The sequence below is a fragment of the Thalassophryne amazonica genome, chromosome 2 (assembly GCF_902500255.1).
Source record: "Thalassophryne amazonica chromosome 2, fThaAma1.1, whole genome shotgun sequence".
Lineage (NCBI taxonomy): Eukaryota > Metazoa > Chordata > Actinopteri > Batrachoidiformes > Batrachoididae > Thalassophryne > Thalassophryne amazonica.
In genome coordinates, this window is record NC_047104.1 from 21,271,243 (window position 1) to 21,286,158 (window position 14,916).

At 43.2% G+C, this 14,916-nt stretch overlaps 1 protein-coding gene across 1 annotated transcript in view; it reads right to left on the reverse strand.

The window, feature by feature from the left end:
* Window positions 1-7,456: 7,456 nt before the first annotated feature.
* Window positions 7,457-14,916, reverse strand: part of fah (fumarylacetoacetate hydrolase (fumarylacetoacetase)) — a 93,196-nt gene continuing 85,736 nt past the window's right edge. Inside the window, exons 13-14 of the mRNA XM_034184161.1 lie at window positions 12,397-12,514; window positions 7,457-8,070 (exon numbers count right to left, since the gene is read on the reverse strand). Coding sequence (XP_034040052.1) covers window positions 8,000-8,070; window positions 12,397-12,514 — 189 coding nt within the window. The 3' untranslated portion in view covers window positions 7,457-7,999. The remainder of the gene's footprint in view (window positions 8,071-12,396; window positions 12,515-14,916) is intronic.

The following is a 14,916-nucleotide window of genomic DNA, read 5'->3' on the forward strand; positions in this document are numbered from 1 at the left end:
CTATTGTTTGTCGAGACGGTGCATTTTACTGCTGTGTGTGGAGTCAATGCATTTTACTGTTGTGTGTGGAGTCAGTGCATTTTGCTGTTGTATTGAGTTGGTGCATTTTTCTGTTGTGCATAGAGTCAGTGTATTTTATTGTGTGTGGAGTTGGTACATTTTACAGTTGTGTGTCAAGACGGTGCATTTTACAGTTGTGTGCCGAGTTGGGGCATTTTATTATTGGGTGTTGAGACAGTGTACTTGACTGTTGTGTGTTGAGTTGGTGCATTTTACTGTTGTGTGTGAAGTCTGTGCATTTTACTGTTGTGTGCAAAGTTGAAAATGTCACAGTTGTTTGTTTAGTTGGTGCATTTTACAGTTGTGCTTTGAATCAGTGTGTGTTACGGGTGTGCTGATGATTATGGTCAGACAAGATCATATGGGGACAGGCCAGCCACGTCTGAGCACATGGCCTGTCACCTGATCTCTGGCCAGCTACTTCCTGACAGCTGGAAATGATGGCTCAGTGCACACGACGTGTTAAAATAAAAACACAGAGAGCACAGCCAAGACAAGTATATAAATAAATACTACATTAACTACATACACAATTACATAACAAATAACTAAAATAAATAATCACAGAGCAAAGAAAAGGAGAGTGACACTGGGTTCTGTGGGCTTATCGAACAGATGGGCATGTGCGCACAAACCGTTGCTGTTGAGATCTCTGGACCTGGAAGTCACAACTTGGGAATATGTTCTGTTTTTTGAAGGACATGACCTCACAACTGTCCACCGTGAGGCATGTGTCTGTGCCTGCTGTCCTCACGTGGAAATACATAAAAACATATATCGCCTTTGCAATGGGCTAGAGCAGTCGTGTACAGCTCGCACATTGGCAGGCTGTGCCAGGTGAAAAGGACCATCAGATCATCTGTACACTCAGCTGGCCATCTGATTGTCATGTCACCCACGTCAATTATGGTCCACATGATGCGGTGTCTGTCCTTCAGTGCGTCGCTCGCTGGACACACAGAGCCAGCTTGTGGGGCGGGCTGGACACGCCGGGCCAGCAGATGTGGACATGATAAGGGCACACTGCATCATTCATGTCATTTAATGACTTGGTGTCTATGACCATGGGTCATATACAAAGGAACACAAGGATCATACTTGTATTGTCCGCTCGATAAAGCCCCAGTCACACGGCACTAACGACGGACACCGAAGCCAAAACAAAACAAGAAATCTGGACTTAACGTTGACTTTCGAAGACATTGTTTAACCGTCCTCCAGCTTCGTTCTTGTAGCTGGTGCTACATCAGAATTTTCAAACTATTGAAAAATGTGAACGAATCCCGATGACTTCAATTCCTGCGTAATCCATTTTGCTTTCTGTCTTGATGGTTCCTAATCATTTGCAGAAGTTCCCGTACCGTCAGCGTTCCGTTTCATTGTCGTCCAACTTCATCCAACCTCCCAAGTCCGACGTCTTGCACGAACATTGATGATATCTTAACGGATCAATAACTAAAGATCCAATGAGCTAAACGTGACTCGTCCATGTGTGGGACGAAAAACAACGTTGTCATACAGAAACAACAGCGGTAAGAAAGTTTTATCAACTACTGTAACTATTTACACACGACGGCTGTGCGCACATTCTCATACCGTCTGTGGCTGGAATGTTCCATGCGAACATGCGTGTCCGCATAAGTTGTTTTTGTGCAGACCTGTTGTCAAAACAACTCTCACACGTTGACTGCAGAAATGGTCACAGGCTGGCACTCGGTCTGATACCTGCTGTCAAGTAACGTCATCATGAATTGTTGTGTGGGCCGCCAGAAGAGGAGGTACTGCTGGCCCACCACCAAAGGGCGCCCTGCCTGAAGTGCGGGCTTCAGGCACAAGAGGGCGCTGCCGCCATGGACACAGCCGGGAGTGACAGCTGTCACTCATTAATTCCTGACAGCTGTCACACATTCTACATCATCGCACTCCATAAAACCCAGACGTCATCTCCACCTCATCGCCGAGATATCGTACTTCATTAGAGGTAATATCCTCAGCCTTTTTGTGGTATTTTCTGAATCTGTTTATTGTGAGTGTTTGCAGGTCCTTAATTTGGGGAGGCTGTGCAAGATGGCACTCTTTTTCCTCTGAGGGATCGCTGCAACGTATTGAGTGAGAGGTGGAGGTGGCATTCCCACCGTTGTTGTTACTGGGTGTACACACACCCACACTTGACTGTTTTTGTTCTCGCCAGCAGTACCAGATCCGACAGTCGGGGACGGTGATCACCTGGGAATTCGGGACTTGGCGGCTCCAGTATTCACCAGGTTCTGTGGCGGCGGAAATCGTGTGGTTCCGGCTCTTCTCAGGACAGACGTCTTCTATCCTCGAGCCTGCCCACACGTCACCTTTGTGGATTGACTGTAATTATATTCTGAGATTGTCTGTATGTTCGTTGTGCACATTTCACAACATTAAATTGTTACTTTTTGGCTCATCTATTGGCCGTTCATTTGCGCCCCCTGTTGTGGGTCCGTGTCACTACACTTTCACAACAATGAATGTTTTGTTTAGATTTTGTTTAAAGCGTCAAGGTCGCCGTTCGCTTCGTTTTTCTTTTATTAGGTTCAGTTTAGTTTTGTTCCTTTATGTGTTCTTGATTTGCAGGCTTTTCAGTGATGGGAGAAGTGCCGGCTCATTTGTCCACTTTTTCTCAATGATTTGTGACTTTGGGACATTTTTTCCTTCCTTCAGCCGTGTGCCGTGTGACCGGGCATTAAGAGGAATAAAATGTGTTTTTTCTGTGTGTGTTTTTCCTCCCAAAGCAGCGGCGTCATGTGGTGCAACATGTTCCAGGTGCTTGCACTGTGTTCGTGCATGTGCATGAGCATGCACAAACACGTCGCTGCTATCATACATGCCTGTCCGACCATGTGTCCCTCCTGACAGGAGAATTTTCTTCCGGTTTCTGCTTCTTTCGCCCAACATCGTCTTATGTGTGAAGGAGCCATAACACCTGAAAGGAAATGCTTTTGAAAAAACTACAGAATCTGTTTATTTCTATTTCTGTCCAGAGATCAAGGATCCAGTGACCAATTTCATATTTATTTACTTTAAGACTCAGTAAAATGTTGACATAGAACACCTGTAAAGCCTACTTTTAGTACACAAAAAATTCACAAGAGTTATTGATAAGGGAATCGATAAAGAATCACATAGATCGATAATGGCATCAATATCGATCAAATCTTATCAATACCCATCCCTAGTAAAGTCTATGCATTTTACTGTTGTGTGTGAAGTCGATGCATTTTACAGTTGTGTGTCGAGTTGGTGTATTTTACAGTTGTGTGTGAAGACATATAAACCAGAACTTCTTACATATAAACCAGAGCTAACAGACGAAACGACAACGGCAAATCCATGCAAATATGTGTATATCTGACCATCTACCTGTGTTTTTCACTTTTACACTTCCATGTTCTGCGGATAAACCAAGTGCCCCCGAGTGCCTCTGGTGCGCTATTAACCCTTCAACTGCCACACAGTCACAGTGTTTTTAATTATTCTTTTTTGTGCACACTTGATGGAAAATGTGGTCTCAGTGCTTTAACTCCACATGCACAGAGATCTTGGACCGTGTCACTCCACTTAGGCCAAGGCGCTCTAAAACACTCTATCAGCCATGGTTAAATGAGTCAACGCACACACTTACAGTAGTGTTCAGAATAATAGTAGTGCTATGTGACTAAAAAGATTAATCCAGGTTTTGAGTATATTTCTTATTGTTACATGGGAAACAAGGTACCAGTAGATTCAGTAGATTCTCACAAATCCAATAAGACCAAGCATTCATGATATGCACACTCTAAGGCTATGAAATTGAGCTATTAGTAAAAAAAAAAAAGTAGAAAAGGGGGTGTTCACAATAATAGTAGCGTGGCATTCAGTCAGTGAGTTCATCAGTTTTGTGGACCAAACAGGTATGAATCAGGTGTCCCCTGTTTAAAGATGAAGCCAGCACCTGTTGAACATGCTTTTCTCTTTGAAAGCCTGAGGAAAATGGGACGTTCAAGACATTGTTCAGAAGAACAGAGTAGTTTGATTAAAAAGTTGATTGGAGAGGGGAAAACTTATACGCAGGTGCAAAAAATTATAGGCTGTTCATCTACAATGATCTCCAATGCTTTAAAATGGACAAAAAAAAAAAAAAAAAAAAAAAAAGAGATGCGTGGAAGAAAACGAAAAACAACCATCAAAATGGATAGAAGAATAACCAGAATGGCAAAGGCTCACCCATTGATCAGCTCCAGGATGATCAAAGACAGTCTGGAGTTACCTGTAAGTGCTGTGACACTTAGAAGACGTGTGTGAAGCTAATTTATTTGCAAGAATCCCCCGCAAAGTCCCTCTGTTAAATAAAAGACGTGCAGAAGAGGTTACAATTTGCCAAAGAACACATCAACTGGCCTAAAGAGAAATGGAGGAATATTTTGTGGACTGATGAGAGTAAAACTGTTCTTTTTGGGTCCAAGGGCCACAGACAGTTTGTGAGACGACCCCCAAACTCTGAATTCAAGCCACAGTTCACAGTGAAGACAGTGAAGCATGGTGGTGCAAGCATCATGATATGGGCATGTTTCTCCTACTATGGTGTTGGGCCTATATATTGCATACCAGGTATCATGGATTAGTTTGGATATGTCAAAATACTTGAAGAGGTCATGTTGCCTTATGCTGAAGAGGACATGCCTTGAAATGGGTGTTTCAACAAGACAATGACCCCAAGCACACTAGTAAACGAGCAAAATCTTGGTTCCAAACCAACAAAATTAATGCAGATGTGAAGAAATCATGAAAAACTGTGGTTACACAACTAAATACTAGTTTAGTGATTCACAGGATTGCTACAAAAGCAGTTTGAACATAATAGTTTTGAGTTTGTAGTGTCAACAGCAGATGCTACCATTATTGTGAACCCGCTTTTCTACTTTTTTTACTAATAGCTCAATTTCATAGCCTTAAGAGTGTGCATATCATGAATGCTTGGTCTTGTTGGATTTGTGAGAATCTACTGAATCTACTGGTACCTTGTTTCCCATGTAACAATAAGAAATATACTCAAAACCTGGATTAATCTTTTTAGTCACACAGCACTACTATTATTCTGAACACTACTGTAGATGCACACATAGACGCGTACGTAGATGCTCTGAGAGAAAATGGAAAAAAGATAATCTCGTATCTCAACAAATTCTTCATGGCTGTATGTTTGCTTATCAGTGAGCTGTCAAAGCTGCAAAGCAACCAATTTCTCTACTTTAGTCAGAAATAATTGCCATAAGCCTCAGGTCCTGTTCAATGTCTTGAACTCTCTTATTAATCCCAGTGATGTCTCCCCTCTTGTGCCAATGCCTACACTTTGTAACATTTTTTTTAATCACAGAAGTGTTTGCCATTAGACCAGCTCATTCAGGCGTTAGTCCTGTCACAGACTGATTTTTCTTTGTGCTCTGCTGCCCTTGATCAGTTCAAGCTTTTGTCCTTCTCCCAACTTTCTGATGTAGTCAGTCATCTGTGTCTTACAAATCATTCTTTAGACATCATTCCTCCTCGTCTCCTCAGAGAAGTTTTTGATTCAGTGGGAGCCGCCATTTAGTTGCTGGTTAACACCAGTCTTAGCTCTGGCTGTGTACCTTTAGCTTTTAAACATGCTGTGGTGAAACCTTTAATTAAAAAGAAAAATGGCAATCCTTCCACCCTTTCAAATTTTAGGTCTATATCTCAACTCCCCTTTTTATCTAAGGTGTTGGAGAGAGCGGTCTACATCCAGTTGCAGACATTTTTAGCCCAGCATAATATTTATGAAAACTTTCAGTCTGGCTTCAAACCCAGACATAGCACTGAAACTGCTCTGCTGAGAGTTATTATGATTTGATTTTTGCTGCTGACTCAGGTAGTCCTGCCATCCTGGTGCTTTTAGACTTGTCAGCTGCCTTTGACACAGTGGACCACGTGATTCTGCTCCGTTGTCTCAAGCAGTGTGTGGGCATAACAAGCTCTGCTCTCACCTGGTTCAGTTCTTACCTCACAAAGCAGAGATTTTCTGTGCAGCTGGGCCACTTTTCTTAGCCCCACTGACCTGTGGAGTCCCTCAAGGCTCCATTCTAGGTCCTATTCTCTTCCTTTTGTACATGTTGCCTCTCGGTGTATGTTTCGAAAATACCAAATATCTTTCAATTGCTTTGCCGATGATATAGAGATTTACCCGCCACTAAGGTCATTAGGAAATGACCCAGTGCAGCCATTATTGGATTGTTTGAGCAAGGCCAAATCTTTGATGAGTGCTAAACTATTAAATCTGAATGAATCCAAGATGGAGGTTATCCTGTTTGGGTGAGCATTTCCACAGCCTGCTCTGCTGATGTCCTTGGTCCCCTGGGTTCCAACATTCATTCCTGTGTGAAGAACCTTGGGGTGATTTTTGAAGGCCTTTTTAAATTTGATAAGCAGATCAGTGCCATTGTTAGAACAAGTTTCTTCTGTCTCTTAGCCAATTTGTAGCCTTTCTATCGCCTGCTTGTTTTTTTCTCTCTCTCTCTCTGTTTGAGGTGAGGCTCCATCCAGAGGTGGGAATGGTTGTGTTCTTCTACAGGCCTCCCATCCTGGACACCAGCATAGACTCCCAAAATTTCCTGTATATTTGTCTAGTGTGTCGGTAACATGGCCCAAGCAGATGGTCACCCCTTTCAGTCTGGTCTGCTTGAGGTTTCGACCTCAATATCAGAGGAAGTTTTTCCTTCCCACTGTTGCCTGTGCGTTTGCTCTAGGGCTTGGGTAAGGTTAGACCTTACTTATGCAATGGGTCTGATTCAGCTTTGTTGTGATTTGGTGCTATGCAAATAAAATAAATTAACTTAAACCAAATAAAATAATTTCCTACTACTTTTTTACTTTATTTTACTTTGTCCTTTATTTGTTTTATTGCCTGTTGCAATTTTATTGTTATCTTTAACTTATGGGCACATTTTTTAATTACGTTTTTTACAGCACTTTGGTCGACTGAGTTGAGGTTGAGTTGAGTTGGTGCACTTTACTGTTGTGTGTGAAGTCTATGCATTTTATTGTTGTGCATTGAGTCGGTGTATTTTACTGTTGTGTGTGAAGGTGGTGCATCGGCTGTTGGAAACTGTTGGTAAATTCTGCAACTCAATGAGACATTTGATTGTGAAGCATTGTGACCTTATGACATCATGTTATCACTGAGCCACCTGACTGCCATCTGTGTGTTGCATTAAGTGGGCATCAGCAGTACTGAAGCATCATGGGACTAAAGGTGACGCCAGATGAGATGTTCAGAAAGTGGTCACTGTGATAATGTTTGATGTAATGGGAGGCAACACCTCAGGTGGGAAAAAGAGAACAGCGACCAACAATGAGCAGAAAAACCAACACAAACCAAGATTCACGGATTTTATTCCAAACCAGGAGTCACTTCCCGAACCCATCACTGACCCTTCAGGGACACACTGATGTGACATCACACCAACATACCAGAGACGGCCTCAGATAGCACTGAGACATGTCCTTTAAATGCATGGATGCTGCAGACAGTGACACTAAAAGTCGTCATAGAAGCTCAAAGCTAAACCTCTGTGCATGTCCAGTGTAAAAGTGAAACCAAAGTCATGGTGATGGGCGCCACCGTCTCCACTCATGTGCCCAGATAATGGGTGGAGCCTGGTCATTTGTGGGATGAGAATGGCTGCCTCTTAGCAAGGTTAGCTAACTATTAGAGAACTTGATCATAAAGAGAGAAACTGGGACACAAACATGATTAAAACTAATAATCAATGAAAACTAAAGCAGCCAACAACATTTTTGCATGTCCTTCTGGATAAAGGGAACGTGGTTACTGAGGTGACAGGCATGTTCTTTATGCGTTGTTGTTGAGCGTGTTTTTGCTGTCTTTCGGGTCGAGGTCACGAGGTCGGTTTCAGTGCTACAGGACGGGGACAATGGTTCCCACGCAGGAGCCGAAACCCACTCTGTATCCAGCTCCTTCACAGTAACCTGCAGCATGACAGATGCCACCTCATCAATCAGTGAATGACTCAATCAGCCAATCAATCAATCATCAGCAAATCAACCCATCAATCAGCCAGTCAATCAATCAATCTATCAGCCAGTCACTCAGTCAATCAATCAATCCATCCATCCATCCATCCATCAGTGAATCAGTCCGTCAGTCAGTCAATCAATCCATCAGCAAATCAATCCGTCAGTGAATCAATCTGAGTCAGTCAGTCAGTCAATCAATCCATCCCTCAACATTTATTTATATAGTAACCACCAAAAGGTAATTAAAGTTCTTTACATTGAAATCAAACAATAAAATTAACGGGAACAAAAGTAAAACAGGTCACAGCGCCACCAGGTGTTAAATGCCAGTTTAAATAAATAAGTCTTGAGCTTTGATTTAAAAAGTGCTCAGTCAGAAATAGTGCATAAATTAGGAGGTAAAACTTGTTCCACAGTTTGGGTTCACCTACCGCCAAAACACAATCACACCAGAGTTTCTATTTTGACCTCAGAACATCAAAGTAAAGCCAACCAGAGGCCTGTAATGTCCTACTGTAAGTGCGCAGAGTTAAAATTTCTGACAGACGGGATACAAGAACATTAAAGGCTTTATAAACCAGATTAAAATGTTAAAATCAATTCTACAATGAACTAGAAGCCAGTGGATTGAAGTACAGGGGTGATCTTCTCACTTCTGGAAGTGTTCATTAAAACATGAGCAGCAGCATTTTGCACTCGTGGGAGACATGCAAGAGAAGACTGGTTAACACCAGCATAAAGTGCATTACAGTCATCAAGTCTGGAGCTGATGAAAGCATGAATGGACGTCTGAAGATCACATCTACTGAGACAAGGCTTTATTTTAGCCAGAAGACCTAAAAACTGAGTTTATCTGTTGACTGAACCTCAGATAGCTGTCAAATACCACTAACAAACAATGAACAGCTGGTTTTAAATAATCAGCCAGAAAACTAACATTTGAGGGTAAAACATTTGGCATGCCAGAATGTCCAGAGACAATGGTCTCAGTTTTACCGTCATTCAGGTAAAGGAGATTTTGAGACAGACACTGATTTACATCAGAAATACTATACAAATAATGAATGTTTATGAGTTCAATGGTACGAATATGAAAAATGGTGGAAGATGGCATGTACCATTCAACTCGGCTTTGCCTTGACGAATGGTACATTCCAGCTTTCACCAAATAAAATATTCTTTCCATTGAAAGAATGGAAAAACATTCATTATTTCTTTTATATAACAGCGAAAACAGTTCCTTGTTATTTGATATGTTATTCTTTTACAGTAGTGTTCGGAATAATAGTAATGCTATGTGACTAAAAAGATTAATCCAGGTTTTGAATATATTTCTTATTGTTACATGGGAAACAAGGTACCAGTAGATTCAGTAGATTCTCACAAATCCAACAAGACCAAGCATTCATGATATGCACACTCTTAAGGCTATGAAATTAGTAAAAAAAAAAAAGTAGAAAAGGGGGTGTTCACAATAATAGTAGTGTGGCATTCAGTCAGTGAGTTCGTCAATTTTGTGGAACAAACAGGTGTGAATCAGGTGTCCCCTATTTAAGGATGAAGCCAGCACCTGTTGAACATGCTTTTCTCTTTGAAAGCCTGAGGAAAATGGGAAGTTCAAGACATTGTTCAGAAGAACAGCGTAGTTTGATTAAAAAGTTGATTGGAGAGGGGAAAACTTATACGCAGGTGCAAAAAATTATAGGCTGTTCATCTACAATGATCTCCAATGCTTTAAAATGGACAAAAAAAACAGAGACGCGTGGAAGAAAACGGAAAACAACCATCAAAATGGATAGAAGAATAACTAGAATGGCAAAGGCTCACCCATTGATCAGCTCCAGGATGATGAAAGACAGTCTGGAGTTACCTGTAAGTGCTGTGACAGTTAGAAGACGCCTGTGTGAAGCTAATTTATTTGCAAGAATCCCCCACAAAGTCCCTCTGTTAAATAAAAGACATGTGCAGAAGAGGTTACAATTTGCCAAAGAACACATCAACTGGCCTAAAGAGAAATGGGGAATATTTTGTGGACTGATGAGAGTAAAATTGTTCTTTTTGGGTCCAAGGGTCGCAGACAGTTTGTGAGACGACCCCCACACTCTGAATTCAAGCCACAGTTCACAGTGAAGACAGTGAAGCATGGTGGTGCAAGCATCATGATATGGACATGTTTCTCCTACTATGGTGTTGGGCCTATATAGCGCATACCAGGTATCATGGATCAGTTTGGATATGTCAAAATACTTGAAGAGGTCATGTTGCCTTATGCTGAAGAGGACATGTCCTTGAAATGGGTGTTTCAACAAGACAATGACCCCAAGCACACTGGTAAATGAGCAAAATCTTGGTTCCAAACCAACAAAATTAATGCCTCGCAAAAGTGAAGAAATCATGAAAAACTGTGGTTATACAACTAAATACTACTTTAGTGATTCACAGGATTGCTAAAAAAGCAGTTTGAACATAACAGTTTTGAGTTTGTAGTGTCAACAGCAGATGCTACTATTATTGTGAACACCCCCTTTTCTACGTTTTTTTTACTAATAGCTCAATTTCATAGCCTTAAGAGTGTACATATCATGAATGCTTGGTCTTGTTGGATTTGTGAGAATCTACTGAATCTACTTGTTGTGTGGGCCGCTGAAGAGGAGGTACTGCTGGCTCACCACCACCGGATGGCGCCCTGCTTGGAGTGCGGGCTTCAAGCACAAGAGGGCGCCAGAACCACTGGGAGTGACAACCGTCAATCATCCTCAACACCAGCTGTCACTCATTCATCTCATCATCATCATCACCATAAAGGCCGGGCGGCGACTCCACCTCCTCGCCGAGAAATCTCCTACGATTCAAGGTAAACCTCTTGCTGTAATTATTGCGAATAATAATCTGATCTGTTTTGCAGCTGTTTTTCCTGGTGATATTCCTTATCTGGAATTTTTGGTGTTTTGGTGTGACTGCGACGACTTCGCCTCACATCCCAAAACCAATAAGTGGTAAACCGGAGCTGCACGTGTGTATGATTGGAGGTGGAGGTTCTCCCTCCAAGAAGAATCATTAATCAAGGTTGCTGGGTGTGAGGATTCACACTCACCACCTTCTGTTTCTGTCTGCCAGCAGTACCAGGGCCGACAACGGAGGACAGAGACCACCTGGGGACTCAGGGCTTGGCGGCTTCGGTGTTCTTCAGGCCGTTGGTGGTAGAAGCGGTGTGGGTCCCGGCTCTTCGTTCATCCGAGGTCTCCTATCTTCGAGCCTGCCCGCAGTCCTCTTGTGTATGATTGGCAGTACCCTTGTTTATATTACGTTGTGTTCTTGTGCAACATTAAATTGTTACTCCTTCCCTTATCCATTGTCCGTTCATTAGCGCCCCCTGTTGTGGGTCCGTGTTACGACACCTTCCCAACACTACTGGTACCTTGTTTCCCATGTAACAATAAGAAATATACTCAAAACCTGGATTAATCTTTTTAGTCACATAGCACTACTATTATTCTGAACACTACTGTATAAACAATAGAAAAGGGACTTACATTTTGGTGTGCAACACTGGTGCTTAACAGTCCAACATGAACTTTAAACAAGGGCCTCAATTATCAACCATGCGTACGCACAGATGTGTGCGTAATGAGTGCGTAAGAACATTCCCATGCAAAGTATGGAATTTATCAACTTGTACTTATGCTTAGGAACGTGTGTAAATTTAAGCACAGCTCTGACCATGAGTACACACAAAATCTAGTGGTAGAACAGTGAAACTACATCGTCACATGTGGTGGGTTTTCTGGTTTTCTGGTCGGTCATGATCCAGCTCACAGGTGCCTCAGTAATGAAGACCACAGTGGTGGCCACATTTCACCTGACCAAGGACACACACGCGCACACACACACACACACACACACACACACACACACACACACACACACACACACACACACACACACACACACACACACACACACACACACACACACACACACACACACACACCACCTGGTCAAGGACACACCCACACATCACCTGGACATGGACACACCTACATATCACCTTGGAAAAGATACACCAACAGAACACCTGGTCAAGAACATGGCCACACTTCACCTGGCTGCATCAGATTGCTGGTGACTTTACAGAGGTGGGACAGACTGGTTACCTGCCTAGTGGTTAGAGTCATCTGCCTAACCCTGACCACCATGTGGTTCCGTGGTGTAACATGTCTGTGATCTAATGCCTATGAGCTAACATCTGTCAGCTAATGTTCATGCTGACAGTCTGACCTGTTATGGTGACTTCATCTCCGTCCTTCAGGAAGGTTCGACTCTGTCCTGCTCCCACGTCTATGCTCTTTGATCCTCTCCATGACAGCTCTAACATGGACCCAAAACTCTCTGGATCCTAAAAGACAAACCATATGCCCATATGACACACACACACACACACACACACACACACACACACACACACACACACACACACACACACACACACACACACACACACACACACACTCTTTTCTCAGAAGTGAAGTGTGTGAAATGTTTGCAGGTTTTTTGTTTTCGGGATTTTTAATTTTGGGTTTTCAGGATTTTTGTTTCCAGGTTTTTTTGTATTTATGTTTTTAGTTTTTTTGCTTTTGGATGTTTTCCCGTCAGCCCCTGACATTTTTCAAGACAACTGACCAACAAGCATCACCCTTGGCCGAGGAACTTCTCACTACACCACCCGCTATCTCTTCCTGTTTAACAACTCAGCCCACCTGCCAGTAGACAGCGCCAGTCACTATAAGCGACTCAGGCAGGGCCCCACAGCCTAAGAAGAAGAGCCGCATCAAGAGGGAGCTCGACAGACTTAACGAGGAGGTGGAGAACACTCCTGCCAGTTTCATGAATGTCTCCGGAGTGGCTCCAGCGGCAATCATGAAAGAGCGAACTACATCCTCTCCTGAAGACACCCTGACTCCAATCAACCTTATCCGTTTACAACCACTGTCTCAATCCTCTGCACAACCTTCAACCTCCTCCGGTCCCTCTTCTCATCACTGCCAGTTGTCTGTGCCAGTTGTCTACCCTCTCAATCAGTGGACTATATGCCTCCTCCTCCACCGGTGGACTCTGGAGCCCGACTGGTCCTTCCTGGCTTTCGCCCCCGTCTGACACCAACTGCAGCTCAGGAGTAGCCAGGGAGAACAAGATTACACACTGACCCACAGCCAGTGAGAACATGCATCAGTCAGGTATGGTAGCAGCTGCCATCCCTGCACCAGCTACCAACTGAAGCGAGGAGGAAATGCCCAACCTCTAGCTTGATCAGTTTCAAGACTTTATGGTGGGGGGTGATATACTAGCTGGCTGGCACAGTGAGCACTGCAGTGCGGAAGAGGCTAGGTGTGGCCTCACTGGTGACATCACTATGGGGAACTTTCAACTAGTCCCTGGTGATGTCACAGAGGAGCTGTCCCTTTCCACACCCGAGAAGCACCTCGAGGAGGTAGTGTTTTCTGTTCCTGATGGCACCCAAGGGGAGCTGCTTGTTTTTTCTGAGTTATCTCCTTGTTGCGGGGTGGGGATGGGACTTGATGATAATTTTGCTGACTGTTTTAGGCCTGAGACAGCCACTGCTCCCGATGATGGCACTGAAGTGGGGCTGGATGTCCCCACTCATGACGGCAGCACCGGAATGGGGCTGGACATCCTTGTTCCGACCCCAGGGGAGACCTCTGAGGAGATGCACACTCGTCCTCCTGCCTCCACCATTGTCTCCAACCAGCTGTGCAACAATGTAGATTTTGTTTGTGGTAACAATGTGGGTAAGTCCCACAATACTCTGTCATACATCCCCAATCTTGTAGGTCCTCTAGGTCTGATAGGGGTACAGGGTTTTTGTCTGGTTTCCAGTCAAGTTCACCCAGGGTTGGCTAGCCTTTCCTGCCCAGGCATAAGTTATGGCTAACGTTAAATTTAAATTCTGCTTTAGAGCCTAGGTTGTTAGGGACCTCATTGTGAATTCCTTCGCATCTCTCTCACCCCCCTCCTTGTCGTGCTGTCTGCAGGTGCACGCACCTTCACCGGCAGGTAAGATGCCAACTACACAGGCAGGGGTAATGTAGTAATTGGTTGTTTATTTATACTCATGTTTCTCATTTAGGCACAAAGAACCACGGCTGAGCCGCCACTTCCTATTAAAGGGGCCATTGTTTTGTCTATATTGGTCTGACCGGATTTCAACACACTGTGCGTGCATTGCAGAACCGTGGTGCATCTACTGGTGCAGTCATTGCACATACATGGGACCGGATTCACATTACCTGACTGATATGTCTGCCTTTCCTTTATCCTAATTTTGTGCATGTTTGCTTTGTTATTTTGATGGTTTATTTGCTTTGCTTGTTGCCATTGTGGTGGCTTGTTCTTTCAGCTTTTGCATTTTATTTAGTTCTGTTCTTTGCTTTACGTTTCTGCTCAGTCCATGTGAGTCAACGTTAAAGGTGAATTACTTAATCTGATTAGAAAGTGGAATATAGAAGCTTTGGGAAAGTGCAATATACGGAAACTGGTTGAAAAGGAAACAATAAAATGTCGACGGTGAAGTGTGTAAGCTGTGAATTGTGCAACGTGTGATTGTGGGAACAAATGATATAAACTTGTAAGTCTCTTTTAAATTGTGTAACTAAATCTACCTTGTGATAACACACCTCTCTTTATTTCCCGTACCTAGAGTAGCCTTTTTTGGGATAATTTATGGTTCCCTACCCCAATCAATTAATCAATCAAAACTGCTCTGCTTTGCCACACTTGGCA